The sequence below is a fragment of the Pan paniscus genome, chromosome 14 (assembly GCF_029289425.2).
Source record: "Pan paniscus chromosome 14, NHGRI_mPanPan1-v2.0_pri, whole genome shotgun sequence".
Lineage (NCBI taxonomy): Eukaryota > Metazoa > Chordata > Mammalia > Primates > Hominidae > Pan > Pan paniscus.
Window position 1 is genome coordinate 101,894,505 of NC_073263.2, and position 20,007 is coordinate 101,914,511.

At 39.7% G+C, this 20,007-nt stretch overlaps 1 protein-coding gene across 3 annotated transcripts in view; it reads left to right on the top strand.

Annotated features, from left to right (window-relative positions):
- Positions 1 to 20,007, top strand: part of PCCA (propionyl-CoA carboxylase subunit alpha) — a 439,968-nt gene that overhangs the window by 278,394 nt on the left and 141,567 nt on the right. For all 3 annotated transcript variants that reach the window (XM_034936916.3, XM_003832051.5, XM_034936917.3), the window contains exon 19: positions 2,685 to 2,787. In XM_034936916.3, coding sequence (XP_034792807.3) covers positions 2,685 to 2,787 — 103 coding nt within the window. The remainder of the gene's footprint in view (positions 1 to 2,684; positions 2,788 to 20,007) is intronic.

Below are 20,007 nucleotides of genomic sequence, written 5' to 3' on the forward strand. Positions count from 1 at the left end.
CTCCCTATCAATGCAGATATTGTTACAATCTTTTATACATAAGGAAACTGAGACAGACAGTTTGCTCCGGGTTTTGTGTCAGCTTCTGTGACTCATCAGGGCCTGAGTTCAAAACCACTGTCTTGCTCTCTGCCTCATGGTAGCTTGGTTTAAGAGTCTGTCCTAACCAAATAGACAAATCAGAGAATAAGCAGAAATAAAATTGAATGCAAAAGGTGGGTTCTTACTTTTAAGGCATTGAATGGTAGTTAGGTTAATAAAGATTTAACTTGGTGTGGGGTAGAAAACCATCAAATGATCATGAGCAAGGTAGTGACATAATTCTTGAGGAAAGCACGGATTCAAGAAAGCCAAGTTGCACGGTCATCTAGATGTGAGGCTGTTTCTGCAATCACAATACCCCTGTGAAATTGGAGTATTGACCCCATTCGAAGTGAGCAAAATGAAGTCTTAGCGAGATGATAGGTGTAGTCCAGGGACACCCAGGGAGTATCCAGGAGCTTGGGGCACACAGTCCTCCTGTCACACCTGTGCTCTGTCTCCTGGGCAAGTCAGCCTCCCCTTCTACACGTGCTTGGTGCATAGTAGACACTCCTCACAGTATTTTCTTCTTATCCCTCATCTCTTTGTCTCCATCCTGTGCCAGGAGCTGGAGATACAAAAATAAGGAATGATTTTGGTCTTTTAGGAGCCCACAGGACACTGGGAGACAAACATATAAACAAATAAATGCCCTGTAGAATAAAGGTGCTAAGAAAAAAAAGAGGGAATACTGGCACAGAAGCCCTTTCTTCCCTTCTTCCTTTCTGCTCAGACCTCCTTTTCTTTCCCTCTCCTCCTCCCCTCCCCACTGTGTGTTGTCTCCCTCAACTCCCCTGCACCCCCATTCATTCATACTCTTCTGTGTGAGGCTCTATCCCCTGAAACAGTTCTTTTCACAGTGCCAGAAAGAATCGTCAAGGCCTGTGTGTACAGTGTGCATTATTGTTGATGCATTTTTTTTACTTTTATTTTTACTTCCATGGTATTTAAAACATATCCTTATCTTCAGAATAATGCAGATCAAGAAGTGGTAGGTCAAATACAAATATGTATTTAAATTAATAATATTAATCATCAGATATTGAATCTAGAGGTGATTCGATTAGAAGCATAGTTTTTGTGACTCTGATTTTTTTAATGCTGAATACACGGAGACTTCTTTTGAAAATTTGGTGGGTTTAAATGAAAACATAACTTGGAACATTTTTTCAGAACTGTGGTTTAAGCTGGAGCCCAGATACTACAAAATGCTGATGTTTAGTACTTGGTAAATATTACTTCACAAGTATAAATATGCAATACTTAAATTAGGTTAATTGTGAAATCATTAAATTTTGTTACTTTAAAAAGTCGTGGGAAACATTTATATTCTAAAAACATTTTTGTCTTTGGCTGCTTGATACGGATTTTCTGAACCATGTAATACTGATAATATGCAAGAAAAGACCCGTATGACAAGACTAACATTGTTCATAGATATGGAGTCCTTTTTGGGGGGTTTTAGGTGATGGGGAAAACCAGGGCTAGAAAAGAAATAGTGTGTAAGTTTCCAAGATGAGGACTGTGTTTTATTTCTCTGTGGTGCCCCACAATTTAGAGCCAAGTGCTTAGTGTTTGTTGAACTCATAAGTCATTTAGGGTTTTGTGTGTGTGTGTGTGTGGCTGTGCTTTATTTTAGCAAAATTTTGATGTTGTCCTATTATATAATAACATAATAAGTGGGTATCTGAGTAATGTTTAAATTCGTTTTTTAAAGTTCATGAATTTTTAGTAATAACATGATAAAATAAGTATAGTTTTTTTGTTTTTTGTTTTTTGTTTTTTTGCAAAAAATAATTATATCGGCCAGGCGCGGTGGCTCATGCCTGTAATCCCAGCACTTTGGGAAGCCGAGGCGGGTGGATCATGAGGTCAGGAGTTCGAGACCAGCCTGACCAAAATAGTGAAACCCCATCTCTACTAAAAATACTAAAAATTAGCCGCATGTGGTGGTGGGCGCCTGTAATCCCAGCCTCTCGGGAGGCTGAGGCAGAAGAATCACTTGAACCCAGGAGGCAGAGGTTGCAGTGAGCCGAAATCGCACCATTGCACTCCAGCCCAGGCGACAGTGCAAGATTCCGTCTCAAAAATAATAATAATAATTAAAAAAATTATATCCTAGCTAATGTACCAAGATATTTCTCTTCTAATTGACATCATGAAGAAACATTCTATAAGTAGAATAATGTAGAGAGGTTCATTGTTTAATACATTAATTTTAGTCTCATCACCAGTAAAGAACAAAATGATTCTCTAGGACACATCATGCTAACTCAGTAATTCATTTTATGTCTCTGAAGTTTAAGGCATGGCATACTTATTTATTTCATTGTAATTTTTTTTTTTAAAAAACCATTTTGAATAGTAACCAAATATTGAAAAAAACTAATACTGCTTCAGGCAGATGAATTTGTGAATGACTGTAACAATTAGGCAATTCAAATTCATAGAATACATGATGATTCTTATAGTAGGTGTTTAAAATGTTCGCAAATACATCCAATGGCAGTTTTAGCCTGCACATTTTGTATCAAAGGGAAATTAGTTTATTGAGAAATAATAATATAAAATTATTAACTCTTTTTCTTTTCATTCTACTTCAGAATGCCTGTTATTAAACCAGACATAGCCAACTGGGAGCTCTCAGTAAAATTGCATGATAAAGTTCATACTGTAGTAGCATCAAACAATGGGTCAATGTTCTCGGTGAGTTTTCTTTCTTTATTTTCTTGGTAATCTTGATATTATCTATGAATATTTAAAGCCATTTTTAACCTGTTCAGTGACTCTCGTCTTTTGAATTTATAGTACCTCTATGTATTTTTCATCTTCTTTAGGAAGCTGAATGGAAATGGAAATTTTTGTTCTCTTATGCTTATTAGGAAATACATTTCTAGATTTAGCCACATCCTAAACTCACTTTCTGATACTTGATTCATTTTTCTTTTATGCTATGAGAAGTAATACTTTTGCCTTTGTTACAGAGAAGAGCATTTTGAATTACAGTTCCAAATGTATGATAGTGGTGGTAGGTAACCATCCTTTTAAAACAAATAATCTGAAGCCTCACATAACATTATCTTTAAATCTCATGCTGCAAGACACTCTTGAGGCTAAATTTACCTTGTGGTGACACTCTTTTTGTTTTGAAGAACTTAAACCCCTTGGATATAGGGTCCAAGATAGAACTGCCATAGTTGGAATTCTAGTCTATAGTGAACAAGATTACAGTAAGATTTCAGTATTTATACTGTAGTATGAGTGATATGTTTAAAACTGTGATCCGAGTGTGCCAGAAAAATACCATTAAGAGTTGCTGTTTTAAGTCGTATGCCTTCGTATTTTCAGCCTGAACTCAAGGAGGTTGCTATTAATATATAGTTAGTATAATGAATATTCTGTTTATCTACATTTCTCTTCTTACGGCTAAATTGCATTGAAATGTCATTTTGTTTTGGGGAAACAAGTGAATTTTTATCAGAATATTGAAATAGGATATGAACATCAAAACAATATAATTTCACACAAATAAGACCTGGTGTGGCTTGAGAGGGGTATGGCAGTTTCTTGATCTCAGTGAGAAAATATCACAAGTCGAAGATTCATGAGAATTCATTCATTCCACAAATAATTGTTGCATGCCTACTGTGCACCAGATCAGTTCCAAGCTGTTGCCCTGGAGAAGCTGACATTCTTGTGTGGTGTCAGACTCACAGATCAATGATGTCAGTCCATGAACTAAGGGTAGTCTCCTTGGTTTTCTTTAAATGTTGTGATTCACTGTATACGCCAAAATTGCTGAAACGTTACATACTGAAAGATACTTCACTCAGCTCTCTTAAAATGAAAGCTATGATGGAGTTAAACAGCTGTCTCATGAGATCTTGTGTGACTCTCTACATTCCACCTATTGACATGGTCCTTTCAGAAAAACAGCTTTGTAAGTGGACATTTAACCAGAGATCAGGTTGAGTAGCAAATTATAGGAAGTGAATAGTAAAGAGTATCAATATTACAATGTAGCATTTTTTTTTCTGGGGGAAGATTAACTTTATAAAAATGTAGAGTTTAGCATAATTTTCAGTTCTATATTGAGTCACCACTGAAGCCTTACTGTAATCTGATATTCTGATACAATGTTCTTTTAAGTAATGCCTTACCTTAATAAAGAAAACTGTCTAGATTACTTTTCAGAGCTGTTACTTCTTTTTTTTTTTTTTTTTTGAGACAGAGTCTTGCTCTGTCGCTCAGAGGCTGGAGTGCAGTGGCATGATCTCGGCTCACTGCAGCCTCTGCCTCCCAGGTTCAAGTGATTTCTCCTGCCTCAGCCTCCCGAGTAGCTGGGACTACAGGTGCATGCCACCACACCCAACTAATTTTTGTATTTTTAGTAGAGATGGGGTTTCACCATGTTGGCCAGGCTGGTCTCGAACACCTGAGCTCAAGTGATCCTCCTGTCTCAGCCTCCCAAAGTGCTGGGATCACAGGCGAGCGTTGCTTCTTTATGCTTGTTTTAGATTCCATGTTGAAAAGTAGAGACCTCTGGCCTGACTGCATACGTGGTATCTTTTAAATTTTTTTCTGTAGAATTATCTCCAGCTTCTCTTTTTAGCTTATGAGGAAAACAGGGCTGTTTTTAAAACACATCAAAATTAGTGCATTAAAAATTTCCCTGGAAAATATCCACCTTAGTATATAATATCAGAAATGATTTCCTATATTTATTGGCTTAGCTACTGTCAGAGCATCAATAGCCGAATGAAAGGCATATGCACATGTTAGTGTAGCCCTTTTTCCTAGGCATATTTAAATTTCGGTACTTTCATTTGACATCAGTATTATGAAAGGAGGCAGGTTGAACAGCATGGCGAAGTAAAGGCTCATTGGTAGAAAGATTTCAATAGTATGGCACTATTGTCTGCTTTTAGGGTCATAGACGGGAGAGCTGTGATTGTTAACTTAGTTTCCCAGATCACCCACTGTCACATCAAGAAAAAAATTAGCCTACAGGTGACAAGCCAGGTCCAGGTTAATGACTCTGGAGATAGTGCAGGCAAAGGCTTTATTGAGCACACAGTAAAACTTTAGGTGCCCTACATTTCCAGAGTTCTTCTGTTTAATTTTTAGGAGTTTAAATTATAAGATATTTCTAATAAGGAAAGTACAGCAGATGTTGCAGATTTTCCATACAGGTCTCCTAGTTAAAAAGAAAAATATATAGATTAAACTAAGTCCTTTCTTTACATCATCCTGTTCCACTTTCTCCCAAGTGGTGGCAGCTAACCTGATGATGCTGTGTGTCCTTTCTGTATGTGTTGTTAAGACTTTTGGTACAGATGTATATACCACAATAATGGTAAAAAGGAAAGTTGCAACAATATACATACTTAATGGAACCATTTATGTAAATTTTAGGCAAAGCAATTTCATTTACAATAGAATCAAAAGGACTAAAATACTTAGGAATATATTTAACCAAGGAGGCGAAAGGCTTACACACTGAAAACTATAAAATGTTGCTGAAAGAGCTTAAAAAAGACACAAATATATGGAAGGGTATCTTGTGTCAGGGACTAGAAGACTTAATATGGTTAAAATATCAGTACCTCTCAGCTACTTGGAAGGCTGAGACAGTAGGTTCACTTGAGCCCAGGAGTTTGTGCCCAGCCTGGGCAACACAGCAAGACTCCATCTCTGGTGAACAAAAGAAAAATGAAAGAAGGAAATGTCAGTACTACCTGAAGTGATCTACAGATACAACACCATCGGTATCAGAACCCCCAAATACATTTTGTTGCAGATATAGACAAATTTATTCTGAAATTCATGCAATTTCAAGGGGGTCCCAAATAGTCAAAACAATCCTGAAATAGAAGAAGAAAGTTGAAAGCCTTATACCTCCTCATCTCAAAACTTATTACAAAACCACAGTTTTCAAAACAGTGTGGTACTGCACATATATAGACCAATGGACTAGGATAGAGAGCCCATAAATAAACCCTTGTATGTATGGTCAAATGGCTTTTGACAAGAGTTTCTAAAATATTCAGTGGAGAAAAGACAGCCTTTTCAACATGAATAAATTTGGGTCCTTTTCTTGCTCTATATACAAAACTAACTCAAAATGGATCAAAGACCTAAATGTAAGAGCTAATGCTATAAAATTCTTAGAAGAAAACACAGGGGAAGGCTGCGCACAGTGGCTCATGCCTGTAATCTCAGCACTTTGGGAGGCCAAGGCAGGTGGATCACTTGAGCTCAGGAGTTCAAGACCAGCCTGGGCAACATGGTGAAACCCCATCTCTACTAAAAATACAAACATTAGCTGGGCTTGATGGTGCGTGGCACACACCTGTAATCCCAGCTACTCAGGATGCTGAGGCAGGAGAAGCTCTTCAACTCAGTAGGCAAAGGTTGCAGTAAGCTGAGATCGTGCCACTGCACTCCATTCTAGGTGACAGAGTGAGACCCTGTCTCAAAAACAAAACAAAACAAAAAAACCAGTAGATAACATAGGGGAAAAGCTTCATGGTATTGGATTTGGCAATGGTTTCTTAGACATGACACCAAAAGCACAGGCAACAAAAGATAAATTGGACTACGTGAGAGTTAAACACTTCTATATATGAAAGGAGAATATTTTCCCAGAATTTTCATCCCTCCTTTAAAATTTTTCTTTCTAAACACTATAAATTTATAAATGTTTCATGCAAATATTTTCTCCCATTCTGTGGGTTGCCTTCTTACTCTGTTTTTTTCCCAAAGTAACCACTCTGTCAGAGTACAATCAACAGAGTGAGAAGGCAACCCACAGAACGGGAGAAAATATTTACAAATCACATAGATGATAAGAGTTTGTTTGTTTGTTTTTTGAGACAGAGTCTCACTCTGTCACCCAGGCTGGAGTGCAGTGGCACAATCTTGGCTCACCGTAGCCTCTGCCTCCCAGGTTCAAGTGATTCTTCTGCCTCAGCCTCCCAAGTAGCTGGGATTACAGGCACATGCCACCACACTTGGCTAATTTTTTTTTTGTATTTTTAGTAGAGATGGTGTTTCACCATGTTGGCCAGGCTGGTCTCAAACTCCTGACCTCAGGTGATCCACCCACTTCGGCCTCCCAAAGTGCTGGGATTACGGGTGTGAGTCACCATGCCCAGCCCTCCCGATAAGAGTTTAATATCTGGAATATAGAAAGAAATTTTTCAACTCAATAGCAAAAAACAATTAAAAATGGGCAAAGGACTTTCATAGACACCTCTCCAAAGAAGATATACGCATGGCCAATAAGCACATGACAAGATGCTCAATATCACTAATCATTAGAGAAATCCAAATCAAACCTGCAATGAGATACTACCTCCCACCCGTTAGAATGGCTACTATCAAATAAACAGAAAATAAGTACCGGTGAGGGTGTGGAGAAGCTGGAACCCTTGTGCACAGTTGGTAGGAATATAAAATGATGTGGTTACTTTGGAAAAAACAGTATGATGGTCCCTCAAAAACTTAAAAGTAGAATTATATAGTAACCTTAGAAAGTTGGTAATTCTGACATGTGCTATATAACACAGATGAATCTTGAGGACATTATGCTAGGTTATAAGCCAGGCGCAAAAGGACAAATACTGTACGATTCCACTTATATGAGGTACCTGGAGTAGTCAGACTGATAGAGACAGAAACTAGAATGGTGGTTGCCAGGGGCAGAGAGGAAGGGGAATGAGGAGTTATTGCTTAAGGAATACAAAGTTTCACTTTTTAAGTTGAAAGGTTTTCTGGAGGTAGATGGTGGTGATGGTAGCAGGAAAATGCAAATGTATTTAATACCACTGAACTGTACATTTAAAAATGGTTAAGATGATAAATTTTATACGTGTTTTACCACAAGTAAAACATACACAAAACATCAGTATTTATAATGAAAACTTAAAAGGAGGGTTGTGGCCAGGTGCAGTGGCTCACACCTGTAATCCCAGCACTTTGGGATGCTGAGGTGGGTGGATCACCTGAGGTCAGGAGTTCGAAACCAGCCTGGCCAACATAGTGAAACCCCGTCTCTACTAAAGATACAAAAATTAGCCAAGTGTGGTAGCACACGCCTGTAATCCCAGCTACTTGAGAGGCTGAGGCAGGAGAATCACTTGAACACAGGAGGTGGAGGTTGCAGTGAGCTGAGATCACGCCGCTGCACTCTAGCCTGGGTGACAGAGTGAAACTCTCTCTCAAAAATAAATAAATAAATAAATAAATAAATAAAATAAAAAAGGAGGTATGAAAATTCTGGGAAATGAATGCATGGTAGAAATGAAAGTTAAGTGAAGTGTTAATCGTAGGAGAAGTGAAGTATTTTATGTGTTTTAGGTCTTTATTCTGATTTCTGAATACAGCTGTCTGAATGAATGACAGAATTAATTAATAGTATAAAACCTGCTAGACACAAAGTAGAAATATTATTTAGCTTGTCATGGTGATAAGCTGAAAAGTACCCAATAACAAACTGATTTTTATTATAATTATTTTCATGATTCCCTTCTGGATTCCTAGGATGTTTTCCATTTCTGTCTTGCTCAGTATAACACAAAACTGGTCAAAATAGTTTTTGGCCAGGTACAGTGGTGCACACCTATAGTCCATCCACTCAGGAGAAAATAAGTTTATGATGAATTAAAATATTAACACAGTTAATATCTTAAAGATGGTGAAAAACTAAATTCATATTGAATGTGATTCACTTGAGAGGCTGAGGCAGGAGAATCACTTGAACACAGGAGGTGGAGGTTGCAGTGAGCTGAGATCACGCCACTGCACTCCAGCCTGGGTGACAGAGCGAGACTCTGTCTCAAAAAAAAAATAAAATAAAATAAAATAAAAAGATGGAGGCTGGCTGACTGAATAAACATATGACCCAAATATATGCTGCCTGCAAGAAACACACTTCACCCTTAGAGACATAAATAGTCTGAAAGTAAAGGGATTCCTAAAATTTGGAAAATATGGAAACTTAAGGGACCCAGAATAGCCAAAGTAATCTAAACACACACACACACACACACACACGAAAAAACAAAAAAACACGCCAGTCACATTGGCTCAGACCTGTAATCCCAGCACTTTGGGAGGCCAAGGCCGGAAGATGACTTGAGCCCAAGAGTTCAAGACCAGCCTGAGAAATATAGTGAGGCCCCCATCTCTACAGAAAAGTTTTTTTTAGCTGATGGTGGTAGCATGTGCCTCTAGTCCCAGCTACCTAGAAGGCTGGGGTTGGAGGATAGCTTGAGCCCAGGAGGTGGAGGTTGCAGTGAGCTCTGATCACACCACTGCACTCCAGCCTGGGATACAGAGCAAAACTCTGTCTCAAAACCAACCAACCAAACAAACCCACAAAAATCCAGAATTGGATAACTCATATTTCCATCTTTCAGAACTTACTACAAACAGCCTTGTAATCAAATACAGTGTAGTACTTGCAAAATGATTGTCATATAAATCAACAGAATAGAATTGAGAATCCAGAAATAAGCCCAAAAATGTATGGTCAATTGATCTTTGACAAAGGTGCCAAAATAATTCAATGGTAAAAAGAATAATCTCTTCAACAAATGGTGTCGAAACACCTGGGTTCACATGTAAAGGAATGAAGTAGAACCCCTACCTCATATTGATTAGTATACAAAAATTAATCCAAAATGGATTGAAGACCTAAATATAAGAGGCAAAACATCTTTAAAAATAGATGAATTGTTCAACATCAAGATTAAAATGTTTGCTTCAAAGGACACTAACAGGAAATTGAAGACAAACCACAGAATGGGAAAAAATATTTGCAAATGAAATTTTCAGTAAAGCACTTGTGTTTAAAATACATAAAGAACACTTACAACTTAACAATAAAAAACAGCCCACTCTAAAAATAGGCAAAAGATCTGAATAGACGTTTCTCCAAAGAATATATGCAATTGCCGGTAAGCACATATAGAGATGTTCTGCATCATAAGGCATGGAGGGATCCAGATGCAAATCAAAACCACAGTGAGATTGTCCTTTGTACCCACTACATAGCTCTACTTTAAAAAGTCAGGTAATAACAAGTGTTGGCAGGCCAGGTGCGGTGGCTCACGCCTGTAATCCCAGCACTTTGGGAGGCTGAGGCAGGCGGATCACGAGGTCAGGAGATGGAGACTGTCTTGGCTAACACAGTGAAACCCCGTCTCTACTAAAAATACAAAAACAAAATTAGCTGGGGCATGGTGGTGGGCGCCTGTAGTCCCAGCTCCTTGGGAGGCTGAGGCAGGAGAATGGCATGAACCCAGGAGTTGGAGCTTGCAGTGAGCCGAGATCGCCCCACTGCACTCCAGCCTGGGCGACAGAGCGAGACTCCGTCTCAAAAAAAAAAAAACAAAAAAAAAACAACAAGGGTTGGCAAAGAGGTGGAGAAATTGAAACCTTCAAATGCTATTGGTGGGAACGTAAAAGGGTGCAGCTGCTTTGGAAAACAGGATGGCATTTCCTCAAATGGTTAAATATCTGGGTTATTCAGAACCTCGGCTCTGTTGTATCAGGAGTATTTAATCTTGAATATTTATATAAGTATTTATGTATTTCTTTATTACTATGGTGAATATATCTTACCTTTCAAATAATATTGAAGCAAGATATTTCCCTGACCCCTTTGCGGGACCGCTTTGCGACGGGGTGCCTCCTTTAATCAGCCTATAGCTCTCAACTCCTTGTGGGAGGGAGCACACGAGCGAAGGAGGCGGGAACTGTAGTGCAGGAGCACTGGAACTGACCAGCCGTTTTGGCGCCAGTGGGATCAAACTCCACTCATTTGCACCTGTTGCCTTCCACACCTCATAGGAGGGAGTGCACAGGTGAGTGGGTGCAGGAACCAGAGCAAGTGCTTTTGGGCGCCAGCAGGAGCGAACTCTGTGCAGGCCCCATGGCAGCATCCAGGAGGGGTGCCTGTGACTCCCAAAGCCCCAGAGGGCATGTTACAGTGCTCTTTTAGCTCTGCTCTCCACAGGTGGCTTAAGTGTTAACAGCTCAGTTGGCCTGCGGCTGCCCTCCACCAGCGAGGGCAAAGGGCCAGTGTAACAGCCTTTTGTATCCACACACATGGCTCCTGAGCTCTTGTCTGGTGTCCAGGAAAAATGAGGTCACACGAACTAATTGAAGGATGGTAAATGCAGGAATGATTTTATTGCCGATGAAAGTGGCTCTCAGTGGGAAGAGAGGGGAGCTGAAAAGGGGACAGAGGAGGGGTAGGTGATCTTCCCCTGAAGTCCGGCTGGATTTTCTCCGAAGTTACTCCATCAAGCTGTCCCTCTGAAATCAAGTCCCTTCTCTCCAACATTCAGCTGCTTCTCCTCTCTGCTGATTGAGTCTGGGGTCTTTATAGGCACAGGATGAGGCGGGGTGGGGCCATGGGTAGTTTAGGAAAAGGCAACATTTGAGCTGGAAAACAGGGAGAGAAGTTCTCACTTTGGGCCGCGGTCTCAGGCTTTTCAGCTTGAGGGTGAAACTTCACCAGGGACCCACACCTGTCTGCCTGGAATTTCTCTGCCTCCTGTCTCTATCATTGTATCAATATCAAACAATAGTTGTTGGCCTACATGTCAGTAATTTAAAGATGAATTAAATGGGTATATATGATAACATTTATCAGAGACCTTTAGAAACATTCATATTCTTTGGTCTACTATTTTTACTTCTAGAACATATTCCAAGCAAGCAATGAAAAATCGCTAATTCAACATATAATATTTTGTCAGGGAAAAAAATAAATTAAAGGCAGTTGGCCTTGGAGATATCCATGTAAACAATCTGTACTTATAAGGGAAGGCAGAGTTGGAAGTAATTAAAATAATGTAATAAATGCATTAACAGAGGTGTCATCAACCAGTTAAATCTATGAGAAAGAAAGGCACTCAACTGCTTGGGGGAAGGGAAGGATCTGGGGGAAGATGAAAGAAGTTCCTCTTGGGGGAGATGACTGATGAGTCACAGCTTAGAACATATTTTTTACTATATATAAGCCAGAACTTGCCTCAAAATTATTGTATAAATAAATGAGGAAAAACATTAGAATGTGGTGGCATGGGGGAGAGCACCTCAGTCCCCCAAGTAGCTGAGACTACAGGGGCATGCTACCATGTCTGGCTAATTTTTATATTTTTTGTAGTGACAGGGTTTTCGCCATGTTGCCTAGGCTGGTCTTGAACTCCTGGGTTCAAGCCATCTGCCCACCTTGGCCTCTCAAAGTGCTGGGATTACAGGCATGAGCCACCGTGCCCAGCCTATGATTTCAAGTTTTATCCAAGCAATATTTTTTGAGAGCAATGTAAGATTTGAGACTGGGTGCGTGGCTCACGCCTGTAATCCCAGCACATTGAGAGGCTAAGGCGGGAGGATCACTTGAGCCCAGGAGGTCTAGACCAGCCCTGGCAACAAAAAAAATTTTGTATGATTAGCCGGTCGTGGTGATACATGCCTGTAGCCTCAGGTACTCAGGAGGTCCAAGGGGGAAGATGCTTTGAGCCTGGGAGATTGAGGCTGCAGTGAGCCATGATTGCACCACTGCACTCTAGCCTGGGTGAGAGTGAAATCCTGGACCCCGTGTCGAAAAAAAAAATAAAGATTTGAGATAGATAAGCTTTTGTGTACAAGAGAGTTTGTGCTTTCATTTTGTTTTCTTTATAATGTTTGTTTTGGTTGATGCAAAATTGTTTCATCTTAGATGCCTGAGGTGGAGGGAGGGAATTGTTTTGTAGTATTCATATCATTGAAATTACCACCCTATATTTTTCTCCTCAAAGAAAGAATATGGTGATGAACTAAGAATAAAAAATAATAACCACATATGGATGCATAATAAGAAATAATTATATACTCATTGTTTGACGTTTTCCTTCTCTGCTATAACTCACCCTTTTTCTTTTGTTCTACCACCATATGTTTTGTTCTGGATTTCTTGACTAAGAAAACATTCCACCATAGTTTATTTTAATATTTAAAGAGCACTTTGAAAGTTTGATTTTTTTTTTTTTTTTTTTTTTTTTTTTTTGAGACAGAGCTCACTCTGTTGCCCAGGCAGGAGTGCAGAGGCACAATCTTGGCTACCTGCAACTTCCACCTCCCAAGTTCAAGTTATTCTCATGGCTCAGCTTCCTGAGTAGCTGGGATTACAGGCACGTGCCACCACGCCTGGTTAATTTTTGTAGTTTAAGTAGAGATGGGGTTTCACCCTGTTGGCCAGGCTGATCTCGAACTCCTCACCTCAGGTGATCTGCCTGCTTCAGCCTCCCAAAGTTTTGGGATTACAGGCGTGAACCACTGTGCCTGGCCAAAAATTCAATTTTAAGTAAATCTGTTTAAATGTTTTTGTGTAACGTTTTCATAAAAATGAAAAATTCGATGAACTTAGAATATACCAAGAATCTTCTGCACAAAATAATAACTTGTGTTCTCAAATAGTAATATAAAGAATCTGTAATGTATCTTCATTAAGAATTTATACATGCATTTTACATCATAATCTCTTTTACTTTTATTCTATGAATAGAGCATAATACTAAATTATGAAGTTACTGGAATTTTTATAGGAACATGATAAGAATCATGTGGTTCTTTTAAAGAGTTAATTTTGGAACATCCTTTGTTCAAAAAATAGAACATTATTATATCTATTCTTTTGCCTCTATTGTCAGTTTTTAGGATAGGCTTTTAATCTTGAACATGAAAAGGACATCAGTAAACAAGGTGAGTTAACTATTACATTTAAGCCTATTATAGGCTTTTAGTTTAAAAATTACCTATGGCTTAAATACAGAGAAGGCAGACAGAAAAAGAACCTTTTTTTCCCTGAGCATTTTAAAGAGAATACTACAGTACCATTAGGGGTTTATAATAAAGGACTATAATTCTATTTAGAAAACTGACTTACAGTACATGACAAATGATAGAAAATTGAGGTAAGTTTTTTGAAGTCATATTTTATATTTATTTTTTATTTTTCATTAATTTGTCTTTTGCCAGAATTAAATGTTATGATCATTAAACTACTTCTCTTCTTAGGTAATTTTTTCACTTAGTCTTTCTACCCCTCTACCTTTAAAAAGTATACTGAACAAAGCAGCAAAAGATATTCTATTTGAGGAAAATACCTTATTTTCTGTCAATAGTTTTTTAAAATTAAAACATAATGCATAAACATAGAAATCCTTTCACATTGGCAAGAACTTTTTCCTTGATAAAATTATTTTTCCATTTGAAAAATTATTAGGATAATAAGTCAAGATAATGCTTAAAAATGTAAAAATTTTCTGCAAAGAATGTAAAACTGTCGTAAGTGAAGCCAACAGGTAAGCCAAAAAACCAGAGAGAAAATTTGCAATTCATTTTAGTCACAAAATAAGGGATGCCCTTCATATATACAGAATTCTTACAAATCAATATGAAAATGAACAAAAGCCCTGGTAAAAAAATACTCAGAGACAGTTTATAGCAAAGGACATGTGGCTGCTGCACATATGATAAAAAGTGCTAAAAGCCACACACACATTCAAGTGAAAATCACGATGAGATACGATTTTCCATGCACATTTTGGCAAAAATGAAAAATGTGTTAATTCCGTTTTGTTTTGATTTTATTTATTTATTTTTTTTGAGACCAGGTCTTGCTCTGTTGCCCAGGCCGGAGTGCAGTGGCATGATCACAGCTGACTGCAACGTCGGCCTCCTAGGCTCCAGTGATCCTCCCACCTCAGGCTCCCGAATAGCTGTATAGCCTGAACAGTCAGCATGCCCAGCTCCTTTTTGTATTTTTTGTAGAGACAGCGTTTCACTATGTTGCCCAGGCTGGTCTCGAACTCCTGGGCTGAAACAATCCACCTGCCTTGGCCTTCCAAAGTGCTGCAATTATAGGCATGAGCCACTGCACCTGGCCTCTTCCTATGATTGTAGAAACGTAAGCTCTCAAACGCTGGTGGGAGTATAAATTGATATAACAACTTCCATGGAGAGCAATTTGACAAAATGAATTTATACTGTGTGTTATGTCCACATGCAGGAGATGTGCAAGAATAGTCATGTTAGTATTATTTGTTACAGCAGAAGACTGGAAAGAACTAGCAAAAGGTAGTGAAGAGGTAGCTCACTCCAAAAGTTTTGCTTAGGGTTCCAGAGTTCGTAGTAATTTCATTTGTCCTAAAACATCACAGGACTATTTTAAAGAATAGTATGTTTCTCCCTGCTATTGGTTTAAGGAAGAATGTCTAAAAGTAACTTACTGTACCAGTGTAACATGGTATCAAACTGCCTGTCAGACTGGAATAGTTAAATAAATATGATACATTCATGACATTGAAATACTGTGCAGCCTTTAAAAAGTTGAGAGTGTCTTCTATGTGATGATTTCTTTTTTTTTTTTTAAGACGGAATCTCGCTCTGTAGCCCAGGTTGGGGTGCTGGGGTGCTGGGGTGCAGTGGCGCGATCTCAGCTCACTGCAAGCTCCGCCTCCCAGGTTCACGCCATTCTCCTGCCTCAGCCTCCTGAGTAGCTGGGACTACAGACGCCCGCCACCATGCCCGGCTAATTTTTTGTATTTTTAATACAGACGTGGTTTCACTGTGTTAGCCAGGATGGTCTCCATCTCCTGACCTCGTGATCCACCTGCCTCGGCTTCCCAAGGTGCTGGGATTACAGGCGTGAGCCACCGCGCCCAGCCCTACGTGCTGCTTTATCAAGTGACAGAGGCAAACGACATTCATTGGCATAAAAAAGAATGTGTGTGTTTGTGCTTGTGATATCCACAGAATATCTTTGGAAGGAGCCACAAGAAACTGGGACCCATGGTTGCCTGTGAGTTGGGGAGCTGCAGGGCTGACTCCATAACAAGTGAGAAGGATACATCTCTTAGATCATATCTTTTTAGTGTTTTTTGAATTTTGAACCCTACATGTGTATTACCTATTTTTTTAAAAAAACATTTCAAAATTGTGCAGTGGAAGGGTCTGTAAGATGGAGCAGTGTTGAAATAATGGAGCCTTAATTACCTTTCAAGAAACTTCTGCAGTGACTTGGCCATCCAGGGAAGCAATCAGACAAGCAGCTGGCTCATTAAATGGAGAGTGCTGGTCCCACAGGTGTAAGTACACAAAACGCAATCACTGAAATTCTTTGGCTAGCACTTCCAACTCGGAGACAGTTGCTGGAGATCACTTAATAGGCTCTGGTTACAGGTTGATCTAATCTGAATTAAGAAATTGGAAAAAGCAAAGAAAGAGCAGTAACATAGGTCAGAGTAAGGAAGCTGAGTCCGAGCAGTTCCTCCACAGCCTCCTGTTTCCCCTTCTGTAGGTGTATGAACTACCCAGAGAGATTACTGTGAATGTAGAATAGTTGGAGAGATGTGTTTCCCAATAGCAAAAGGCAGTGTAAAGGTAGTTCACTCCAAAAGTTTTGCTTAGGGTTCCAGAGCTCGTAGTAATTTCACTTGTCCTAAGACATCACAAGGCATAGAGAACAGTATGTTTTTCCTTACTCTTGGTTTAAGCAAGAACATCCAAAAGTAACCTGACGTACCAATGTGACTCCTTATCCCAAGCTAAAGAATATCCTTTCAAGGCAAATTCATCCAAATCAGCTTGACATCTGATGGGAGGGGGTTGGATAAACAAGGTTGTAGAGAAATCAAGTCTGAAGAGTAACCTTGCACAGCTTGATCTGTTTACTTTTTAAATGCAGGCTTGTTCAGTGGGTATCGCACTCTACTTTTGAAACATAGGACTAAATTTTCATGAAAATGTGAAGATCCTGGCCGTGTACTCTGGAAAATTGCTTGTCTGATTGGGTGCACAGCTGCACCTGTACCCTCTTGAATGACTCAGTCATGTTGTGCTCAAGGGCCAAGTAACTTGTTATGGTGCTAAGTGAAGAACAAAAATATATAAAATTCAGTTACTTTGGCAATGAAAAACACTGAATGGTATTGGTTGTTATATTACAGTTGGCAAATACTGTAATTAAGACTTCAAGTGATTTTTAATATTAGCCCTGGATTCACTTTCTGAAGAATTTTATTTAGAATAAATAAAATTATTTTATTTTCAGCGTTGATACCAGATAGTCACCTTTAGTTCAGTTCAGTTTTATAAATCTTTATAAAATATTTATAGTAGTCAAGGAGCCTGTTACGGGTGCTGGTCAGGTTTCTGCAACAACAAAAAGTAAATTAAAGTTGGCTGGGTACAGTGGCTCATGCCTGTAAGCCCAACAGTTTAAGAGGCTGAGGCAGGAGGATTGCTTGAGCCCAGGAGTTGGAGACCAGCCTGGGCAACATAGTGAGACCCTGTCTCTACAAAAAAAAATTAGCCAGGCATGGTGGCACATGTCTGTGGTCCCAGCTACTCAGGAGGCTAAGGTGGGAGGATCAAGTGAGCCTGGGAGGTCAAGGCTGCAGTGAGCTGTGATCGTGCCACCGCACTTTAGCCTGGGCAACAGAGTGAGACCCCATCTCAAAACAAACAAAAAATGTAAAACTCACAAATTTAAAAAATAAAGTTTTAAGACCAGGCGCAATGGCTCACGCCTATAATCCCAGCACTTTGGGAGGCCGAGGTGGGCAGATCACCTGAGATCAGGAGTTGGAGACCAACCTGGCCAACATGGTGAAACCCCGTCTCTACTAAAGATGCAAAAATTAGCCAGGTGTGGTGGTGGTCACCTGTAGTCCCAGCTACTTGGGAGGCTGAGGCGGAGAATCGCTTGAACCTGGGAGGTGGAGGTTGCAGCGAGCCAAGATTGCAACATTGGACTCCAGCCTGGGTGACAAGAGTGAAACTCCGTTTTAAAAACTAAAAATAATTAAAAAGTTTTAAAATTCACTTTGGTATGATATTTTGACCCCTCAAAGTTGTTTATAAATAGAATGAACAGTGGAGCCATCTGTTAAAATGCCTTGGCTGAGTGACTCAGCTAGTAGATGAATTTTGACATATTTATAGCAGCATGCATTGATCATTTTAGTTGTAATATAACAGCTGTTTATTGAGTACCTTTTATGACATAGGTCCTGGAGAACCAGTGGTAATCAAAAGAGATGATACATCTGACTTCTCACAGTGTCATATGTTGAGGGGGACAGGGATGAAGGCTGTGTCAGTGAAGGAGGAAAATTGAGTGGTAACAGGGAGGGCAGGTGCTGTGGTGAGCATGTATGTAGCGGAGGCCCCGAACTGAACACGGAGGTGGTTAGGGGAGGCTTAGGAAGGAAATACTGGCCAGGCTGAGACCTACACAGGAGGTTTGGGGGAGGGTAGGGGAAGGAGTCAGAGTTTGAAGGCCTACATAAAAAGTAGATACAGCTATAAAGAACGAGATCATGTCCTTTGTAGGGACATGGATGGAGCTGGAAGTCATTATCCTTAGGAAACTAATGCAGGAACAGAAAACAAAATGCCTCATGTTCACACTTATAAGTGGGAGCTAAATAACAAGAACACATGGACACAAGGGAACAACACACTGGCGCCTACCAAAGGGTGGAGGGAGAAGATCAGGAAAAATAATGGATACTAGGCTTAATACCTAGGTGATGAAATAATCTGTACAAGAAACCCTCATAACACAAGTGTACCTGTGTAACAAACCTGCACATGTATCCCTGAATGTAAAATAGAAGTTAAAGAAAAACACACACACACCAAAAAAAAGTAGAAAGAGAACTAAGAAAGTTATTTGTGTCTGAAGCAAGAGAGAAGTTGTGTATGACTGCAGCACAGAAAGCTTGAAGTGTGGGACCTGGTGGCAGGCAGGGAAGGGGAAACGAGTGGTGAGATGGGAGGGGCAGGCCCCAGGGGAAGCAGCTGGGACCCGGCCATGTGAAAGTGCCAGCCCTGAACCTGGTCTGGATGTGTCTGGAGTGCAGTGGAGAGCCACAGAAGGCTTGCCTGCAGGGAGTCGGACAGAGTTGCCTGTTTGGGAGATCACTCTGCCTTCATGATGGAGAATAGGTTTGGAGAGGCAAGACTGGAGGAAGAGGGCCTGCTAGAAGCAGTCATGCAGGTGGGTGCTGTGAGCCTCAGCGGCAAGTATTTTGGAGAAAAAATGGATCAACATGGAAGAGATTTAAGATGTAGAATTAACCGTGCATTTATTGAGCAGTAATAATATTAGCTAATATATATTGCATATTTAATATGTGTCAAGCACTGTTCTAAGTGATCCACATGCAATATGTTATTTAACAACAATTGTAGTCAACATGTACAATCTACTTTCATTTCTATTCCAATCCTATAAAGCATAAGTACTATTATTAGTCCTATTTTTAAGTATAAGGAAATTGAAGCATAGAGAGGTTACGTCTAGAGAAATAGGAAGACAATTTCAGACATAATTTTGAAGGGATCTGTGAGATACACAAGTGGAGATGTTTCCTGGGTCATTGCATGTGAGGTTCTGTGGCCCAGGAGAGAGTTTGGGGGAGATTTGGTCTCCAGTAGTATAAATGGCAGTTGAACACGGGGTTGAATTGAGGAGAAAGTAGAAGAGGGAAGAGGACCAAGAAAGATGAAACCTTGAGGTACGCTAAAGATTTAAAGGATGGGCAGAGGAAGAAGAATCAGCAAAGGATACTGAAGAGGAGCAATGAAAGAGACTGTGTCAGAAAACCCAAGAAGTTGTGTTGTTTCAGAATTTAAAGGAAGAGGCTGTTTTAAGAAGATGAGGTCAATGATGCCAGTGAATATAAGAAGTCATGTTAAAACAAAAAAAAACAACTAAGGCTGAGATTTATCCATTGGATTTAGTGAAAATAATTGAGAACAATTTCAGTGTTGTAATGGGGCCAGAAATGAAATTGTGGTGAGTTCAGACATTGAGATATGCGGACAAGTGGAGTGAATGACTCTTCTTCTAAAGGCATG